General features: G+C 36.3%; 1 protein-coding gene across 6 annotated transcripts in view; it reads left to right on the top strand.

The window, feature by feature from the left end:
* The window catches only part of ALS2 (alsin Rho guanine nucleotide exchange factor ALS2), a 55,312-nt gene extending 48,634 nt beyond the window's left edge, over positions 1 to 6,678 (top strand). For all 6 annotated transcript variants that reach the window (XM_007429507.4, XM_025167485.2, XM_088135654.1 and 3 more), the window contains 4 exons: positions 160 to 221; positions 2,636 to 2,785; positions 3,684 to 3,780; positions 5,704 to 6,678. In XM_007429507.4, coding sequence (XP_007429569.2) covers positions 160 to 221; positions 2,636 to 2,785; positions 3,684 to 3,780; positions 5,704 to 5,742 — 348 coding nt within the window. In that variant the 3' untranslated portion in view covers positions 5,743 to 6,678. The remainder of the gene's footprint in view (positions 1 to 159; positions 222 to 2,635; positions 2,786 to 3,683; positions 3,781 to 5,703) is intronic.
* Positions 6,679 to 8,890: the final 2,212 nt, after the last annotated feature.

Genomic DNA, 8,890 nt, shown 5'->3' on the forward strand with positions numbered 1-8,890 from the left:
TCTCACTTTCCCTCTTTGAAATAACCTTTCTAAATCAAAAGGATTGGAAACATTGAACAATTATGCTGGTCCAGAAGACAAAAAATCAGAAATCTTAATGCAACCCCTTAAGGATAAAGGGTTAATAAATAAATAATTATTTTTTATTCTTATGCCTAGGTATTACCAAACACAAAAGATGCCTGTTTTGCTTCAGCAGTAGAATGCCTACAACAGATCAGGTAACTTCAAAATTAGGATACTTACCTTCCCACCTTTCAGTGGGAAATAGGACTACTTGTCTCAGTGATTTAAAGGTTAGGCCATTATATATTCAAGCTCATTGAAGTCTTTCATGAATTTATTTTCTTACCTTGTTTCATCACTTGGACATTTTAGTTTTGAAATCTATATCACTTCTAAAGGATTTGAGGAACTTTTTGTTAATTGCTTAATATAGAATGAAGAAAATATAGACTAAACAGAATTTGGCACATTATCTTTTTTAAAAAATAATTTTATTAACAATTATAATTGCAGTAATAAAAACTAATACAAAATAATAAAAACAATACAAAAGAAAAGAAGGAAAAAGTAAAAAGTGCAAAGAAAAAGAAAAAGAAAAAAAGAAAAAGAAAAAGAAAAAACATAGAAGAAAGAATATAGGAAAAAAAAGAAATATATAAAGTGACTTCCAACCATTATCACAAGTATGAACAATTTTTGTAACTTTTCACCTCCTCTTAATTTACAACCAATGATCTCTTTATCCCATGTCCCATCTCTTATCTATAAAGCATTGTCATTTCACTCCTGGTGTCAGCAAAAATCTATTAATGGTTGCCAGAAATAACAACATACCTATTTTAACCTTGATCAAATAAGCCAACTTTATATTCCTTCCTTTTACTTCTAACAATCTTGATCTTTAGTCCATTCAAGTAATGTCACAGAACTTGATTTCTTTTCTTTTCTTTTTTGCCCCTTCTCACAAGATTCATCCAAGCTTTAACAAACCTCTTTTGTAAATCCAATATTCTTGGTTTATTATTTGTAATTCCCTTTTGATTTTCAAAGCATCAACCAATTTCTTTGTATGTCCAGTGAGACATCTTTTTCCATGTCATTCTTGTAGCCTGTCATTTGTGGGTCCGTGTTCAGTGTCAACTCTGTCTCTGTCTTGTCAAATAAAACTTTTCTGCCATTTCTTCCAAAACATCTTTCGGACACAGTCTATCCATAGAAGTAAACATCACTATTGACATTGTTGATATTGACTTCAGATTCCATTTTTCAAAAGTCTTGTTCAGTATTTCCAATATTATATTTTGCATCATTCTGTAGCTGTTACTCAGGTTTATGCATTCTTCTCCTTTATTTAAAATCTTTCGTTCCCTGTAGTGTCCAATTTTTAAAGTTATTTGTCTCTTTTGTGTCTTGGAAAAAATTCAAAACAAGTCCATTTTTCCCATGGGAAGAATTCTGTATAATTAATTCCAAAATCTTATTTTAAATTTATCTGGTCCCAATCCATTTATAACTTTCTAAAATCAAAGTCTTAATTAGCTTTTTGCTGTTTATTACTAACTTTTTAAGTTCTTAAACTTGTAGTTAAAAATTTATTTCATTAAGGATTGAAGGCAGACTCACCCAGTGTTTTCAGACTTGTCAATCCAAGGGTCTCTAATAGCTGAAAGGTAGTTAACAAGCAATTTCCAAATATGATTAGAAATGGAAGTATACAGACTTCGTGTCCTTTTAAAGGCGCCGACTGCAGTTTCAGCAAGATGGCTATTCCTCGCAAAGCAGCAATTGTCTGGACCACTTGTGGGCAATCTCCTGCCCTCTCTTTGTTTGCAGAGGTCTGAAGAGCCAGTCTACTCACCAGCTCTTCATTCTTCACCGTGGTCTTCAGCTACGCTTTACACGGAGCCATCTTCAGTCCGCCATTTCTTCCTTCAGAAATCCACACGTTATGTAGTGTGATCAAAGGTTCCTATTCAGTGAGAAATGGTTAGCATAAACTAATGCTAGGTGTAGTGGTATAAAATCAAATTGATAATTGTTGTGAAGGTTTCCTGGTACATATACTGTACATTGGAAATAAAATGTGGACTGTAAAGCCCAGGAAAAAAGCCCTGAGGTGGCTTGAAAGATTAAGAAGATAAGGTGAAGTATAAGCATTATGAGGAACTAACTACTTAAAGAGGTAGCATGATGGGGGGACGGCATGGGAATTTCATTTGAAAAGTAGCCCTCCATTCCCTGTAGGGATTACATTGAAGGAACGCTGTTTGAGAATTTTAGAACAATGAAATTAGGAAATTACCTGCCAAAGTAAATATTAATAAAATATAGTAGAATGCCAACTTTTTTTTTTTTTTTTTGGTAATCTGAGCCCTTGGAATTGCTAACATAATCTCTACCATTAAGTAAAAGCAGTAATACTGAAAAAAAGCCTTCTGGAGAACCTCAGTATAAAAATCCAAAAAGCCTTTTCTCCTCAATAAATCTAGAACTGTGCATCTGTTCTTGGATCTCATTGATGTTGTATGTTCCTCATATGTCTGAAATAATCAGAGGAAAGGGTCAATTTAATTTTCAGAGATAAAACAAAACTCTCTTTTGTTTATTTTGATAAATATCTTCCTAACAGTACAACTTTTACACCTACTGACAAGTTGAAGGTGATCCAGCAGACCTTTGAGGAGATCTCACAGAATGTGCTTGAGTCTCTACATGAAGATTTCCTTTGGTCCATGGATGATTTGTTTCCTGTTTTTCTATATGTGGTGCTACGAGCCAGGTAGGTAAAATTACGCACGAAATCCTGTAATTACAGCTATAATTATTCCATTGCTGGTCTAACTGATACAAGCCATGGGGCCCAATTGTATTTTATTTGTTACCTGGGATTGGGATCTGGTGCTGTTGGAATCCTAGCACAACACATCTTAACTGGCCCTATACAGAATGGGCTAGCTTGAAAATATGACTCCTGTTTAAATATGATAGCTGTGTTTTCTAAAAAGTCATAGGGCTCTCTGGCACTGAAACTATACAGTGAAACTTAAAGCTGTGTATTTTATCTTAAAAAAAAATGTTATTTTTTTCCCACATACAGAATAAAGCACAGTTGTTACTGAACACCTGTATTATCCAATTATCCAGTAGATAATTGGCTTCACTGAAAGGCTATAAAACAAAAAGCAGTTGGAAAATTTATTAGGAAGAAATGCAATCACAATAAATAATTATGATTATAATATTGATGTTTAGGTATTCATAGTTTGGGAGTAAATCCTGAAAAATTGCTATCTAGAGAGGCAAAAAGGAAGACTGTCTTTCTAGTCATTTCCACAAGAGATGTACAATAATATATTTGCATAGAAAGAAAGGAATGAAAGGAATGTGCAATGGTGTACAAATATTTTGAATTTGAAATGTTTTGGGTCAAAATGCCCCATTTCACATTCCAAGCATCCCATTTTGAGCTCAGAACTGTTCCAAACTTACTGGAAGTTCAAAACAGAATGTTCTGGAATGGGCAAAACAGTGTTGGAAAATTCCCCATAAGATCAATACAACACATTTCAAACTCAAAATACCCGTTTTCAGCTCAAAACATTTTGCCACACTCTTACTAACGCATTTGCTGATTGATAAATGCTTGTTGATATAACTATTTTTCCTTTTTGTGGCAGGATAAGGAATTTGGGATCTGAAGTGCACTTGATTGAGGACCTCATGGATCCCTATCTCCAACATGGGGAGCAAGGCATTATGTTCACAACTCTGAAGGCATGTCTTAATTGTGTTAATTACTTAAAGTGATGTTGTAATGTCCTGTTTAGTGTTGTGTATAGTGTTTGCATCAGTGCTGCTTGAATTTCTCACTAGCTTTGATATTACATAAGATACATAGACTTGGTTCACTTATTACTAAATTCACCTAACTTGACCTGGACCTAATATAGAGAGAATAATGTTTTTACTTGTCCAACTGTTCTCTGCCTATCTTGGCTTGTTACTACTAACAAGGAAAGAATAGCTGGTTCATTTATTTATTTTTTTAAAGAGCGACCTCTTTGAAGCAGCAGTAATTAGGCTGTTCCTAACTAAATGTAGCCTGGACAATTACAGTGATAAACATTTACAAACTGGCTAATAACATTCACTTCCTGATAAAGGTGCATCAGAAAGTATTTTGTATGCTTCTGGATAAAGTTTACTTTCTAAGTCCACTTCAATCTGGCTTTAGGTCTGTTTATTGGAAAGAAATGGCCTTGGCAATAAGCTTTGCCTAAGAAGATAGCAGGAAGTACACCCAGATAATTTGCTTAGACCATTTGACACTCTTACAGTAGACTGGTTAAATTGTAGATTATGCCTTACGCAGGATCCTTATCGGGGGATTCCTTGGGAGCCAGTTTTATCCTCTCTGTTAACAACTACATGAAACCACATCAAAGGTGAGGGCTGAGCTGCTAGTATGCATCTTCACCTCTCCTTTTCATTTAGCTCATGTGAAGCAGGTACATGTCCTGAATAAGTACTTGAGCAGTGTAATGGATTGGATGAAAGCCAACAAAGAATTCAGTGCAAATCAGGCATCTGTTATTCATGGACGGGTCATCTATCCAGGTTAATGATGTTCAATCTCTTTTGGAGAGGGTTAGATTGTTAAAGATCAGACACACAATTGGATGGTGCTCCTGGATTCAGTATTGTTAGTGGAGTCACAGGTGGCCTCAGTAGTTAGTGGTAACTTTTTATCAGTTTGGTTGCTATTTCCCCTGAAATCCATTGGACAGGAATAATTTTGCAGATAGTTAGATAGATACATACATACATACATACATACATACATACACGTACGTACGTACGTATGTACGTACGTACATGCACATGCACATATGCTGTTCTGGTGACGGTTGAATGGTTAATAATGATAATTGTTTTACTGTTTATTAATTTAACTGTTTTTTAGCTTTGTTGTACACTGCCCAGAGTCATTTGTTTCTGAGATGGGTGTGTGTGTGTGTGTGTGTGTATAAAAATTTGACAAATAAATAAATCACTGCAGTGTACTGGATGTGAGGTTATCTTTGAAGACTGTTTAGAAATGCCAGTTAATGTAAAATAGAATTGTTAGGTTATTAATTGGAAGTGGCTGGACAAATATATAATGCTAGTGCTTCGTCAGCTACACTGAGTCTCACCTGATACTATTTTTTAAGCTCTGGACAGCGTAAGGCTTCAATATCTGAATTTTAGGGAGCCAGTCTTTTTGATTTAAAAGAACAAATGTATTCTGCTAGAGGCACTTTTTGAGTATTTCGTGTGATCTTTGGGAGTCTTTAGAGAGTAAATGAAAGTACTTTAGAGAGTGAAGTAGTGTAACTTTAATTGTTGGACCCCTTCAAGTCCTTCCTGTACGGCATGTGTGACTGCCACTATGTACTCCTTTTAGCACCAGGTTAAGTTATTCCTTTCCCCCTAAATAGTTTAGGGTTTGGCTTTGATTACTTGTATTTCACTGGGATAGAGGTCTGAACATGTTTGGGGGAATCTGTTTTTATTTTCTTTGCTATTAGTCTTATTTAGCATTTTATTTTGTTTGTTTTGCAATCCTCACATCGTTCTCTTACTATTCAGCAATTTAAATATATGTTTAATGAATCGGATGTATTTGATTATTATTTTTCAAAAATTTATTTTTAGGCATGCTATTACCAGATTCAGCATGAAAAGCTTACCTAATTCATTTGCCTCATATGGAAGAGTCACCTGAATAGAAGTTTTATTCATCCTGCCTGAAATACTTAAAATGAAAACAAAGTCGTCATCCTGTGGATGTAATTTCTAAACTTTTAAGGTCAGAAAAAAAGCAAGACTTCAGATCAAAGAAAAAGAGAGAAGATTGAGAAAGCAATTATTTTGTGAGGAACCTGTTAGAATCTCATGGATCTCAAAAAAGAAAAAGATCATCCAGGAATGTGCTGCTTTTGACATAGGTTGAAAACACTGCGGATTTGAAGGACTGAAATGCACTATGGAACCACTCTATTGTTTTTAAATTAAGCTGCCTAGGTTTGTGTGTCACTGAGGAAAAAAACTGACATAAGTAGCCTTCTTAGTAAAAAATAGTTTGTGAAAAAATCCTTTCTGTAAGTATTGTTACAGATAAGAGTACAAGTGCTTGTGTGAAATCAAGATCTGTTGGATTTACTAATTCCACAGTGTTAAGTATGTCAGAGCTGATATTTCTTTACTTTTGGGGGGGTGAGGGGAGCTTTGTATTTAACATCAAGGAGCGTTAGTCATTGTAAATGTCAGCACTGAATTTGATATTTATTATGTTTACAGAACTCTTATTTCTTGTAAGCCTTGATGAACAGCGTTTATAAGCTACAGCTGGATGGTTTACTTGACATTGGTGAACCTCATGTTATGGAAGGATGCAACTACGATCTTACTAAACATGTGCTCTCAGGATTGAAGTACTATCTTAGCATTATGAGATTTTGAACTGCTATATCTGCTATGCCTATTTGACAAAAGGAAATCTTTCTTGTTACCAGCAATTCTATGTCATTGTTGTTGTGACTTCTCCTTTACTTATATGGATAGCTCTCATCCTGGATAAAATAGGTGCTGTTCTTTACTGTATCAGAAATAAATAGAATATAAGGAAAATACTCTCCTGGTTAAATTCAGTTAATAATAGTCAACACAAATAACTTCTGGACATCAGAATCATGCCTGTGTGTTAACTTCTTTTATTAAAAATACATTTTGGTGGGAGCTATAACTGTAAATGAAGCAATTTTCATAATAAAAAATATTACTAATTCTGTGATTATTTTGTTATAACAAAATATAAATCCCATTTTGAAAATGTTTTATAATTATTTCAAGGTGAGCTTTCTGAAGAAAAAAAAAAAAGCAGTCATTCTACTGTAATTAATATTTTTATGTTTCTTCCTTCCTGAGAAGGAAGATGGTAGTTTGAAAAACATACAACTTTGGAACCTTTGTCAGGAAATGGGGAACGACCTCCCCATTGATCAATACGTGGTTAGTAAGCGGATCAAGAAATCCCCGCCCTAACAAATATAGAGATAAAGTGGGAGTTAAAGTTAATGTGTTCAGTTGCTAAGCTTTCTATAACCTAACCCCCCTTATCCCTTGTAATGAGTTTGGTTAATATTGCAAGAATCTAGCTTTTTTTAGTTGTGAGTGGCAGCTAGGGGCTTGACAATAGAACACTTAAGCCTCTGGACCTGGCTGTATCTTCCGTGGCCCTAGAAGGCCACGTGGGCCTGATGGGCTGTTTGTGTATTGGGAGCTGTTTGTGTTTGTGGGGCCCCAACGGATTACCTGTGTTGCTCCTGCTTGTTCTGGTTTGATTAGATACGTGACTAGCTAAAAGTTGAACTATAGTACTTTGCCTCATTATAATAATAAACAGCGCACCCCTAGGAGTAAACATGAGATGCTAATGAGCCCCCCCTCATGACTTCTTATGGGGTACATAGTTGTAGTATGCACATGCATGATGTAATTCACCCATGGATTTGTTTTAGCCAATAAGAACTGTGATGAATGTTACCTGCTTAGTGAAATGTATAAAAACCTCCGGACAACGCCCCTTTGCATGCTCAATTTGGACTTTGGTCCCAAGTGTGCCTCTTTGCTTCTGTACAGAAATAAAGTGTGAAAGCCTCTCTACTCTGGGCATAATTTGGCCCTCTCTCGCACCCGGTAAAAATGTGTCCCTGTGAGGTGAGTTGGGCTGAGAGAGAGAGATTGGCCCAAAGTCACCCAGCTGGCTTTCGTGCCTCAGGTGGGACTAGAACTCACCGTCTCCTGGTTTCTAGCCTGGTGCTTTCACCACTAGACCAAAATGCCTTTGAAGATGACTTGAAAATTACAGTTAGTGCAGAATGCAGTGACCAGTTTATTATCTTGTATAGGTCACTATGAGACATTACAGCAATACCACAAGCCCTGCACTGGCTTCTAGGTGCAATTCAAAATGCTGACCCTAACCTATAAATATATCTTCAAGATCTCTTTTTCCAACCAGACATGACTTGCCTGATCAGTGTATCCCAGAGAAAATTGCTGTTGGTCCCCACTTCTGCAGGGTGAATGGACTGAGAAGAGTAGGTAAGGTTTCTCATAGAAACACCTCCTCTTGTAGAACAGATCTCCCTCCAGAAATCAGAAGTAGGTGCTTTGGATCTATTTGCAACTATATTCTGGGGAACATTCAAGCCAGAGGATCTTAAGGACAGCAACTCAAGAACAACTAATTTCTTTTCAGTGGAATGAAGCTTTGGTTATATATTAAACATTTACCGAGGTCTGGTGAATGGTAAATACTGATAGTATATTACTGCATTCAGGAACTGGAATACATATGTTTGTTGTGCTGAGACACAAATCTGCCTGCAGCCTCATTCAGATCGAGACCTCTTTCTGCAGCTAGTATTTGCACTGGGGCCTTCCCCATACCAGCCAGGAAACAAAAAAGTTGGCCAGGCTCTTGCATGGATGGAGATGTCTTTATTCCCTTGGTTATACTGATATTTACTGCTTGTTCTGAGGAGAAGAGAGGATGAATGAGCTGATGACAGAGATGATCCAGAACTACCTCCAAGCTATGCACCCTCTTACTTCATTGAAAGGATCATCCTAGTCCAGAATAAGCTATTTTCCCACTCCTCAAACCCAGAAAGTGTCCAGTGACAGCACCTCTGTTTTGTCAGTTTCAGTTTCTTGATTGTTGTTCTAAGTACTGCTTCTAGATGTATTGTTGAAGGCTTTCACGGCCGGCATACGATGGCCGGTGTGGGTCTTCCGGGCTGTGTGGCCATGGGTCAAACCCCTTTAATATCAAATG

This window comes from Python bivittatus, unplaced genomic scaffold (genome assembly GCF_059951505.1).
Source record: "Python bivittatus isolate LINGU-HERP-01145 unplaced genomic scaffold, Pbiv_v1 ctg000200_np1212, whole genome shotgun sequence".
NCBI classification, from domain to species: domain Eukaryota; kingdom Metazoa; phylum Chordata; class Lepidosauria; order Squamata; family Pythonidae; genus Python; species Python bivittatus.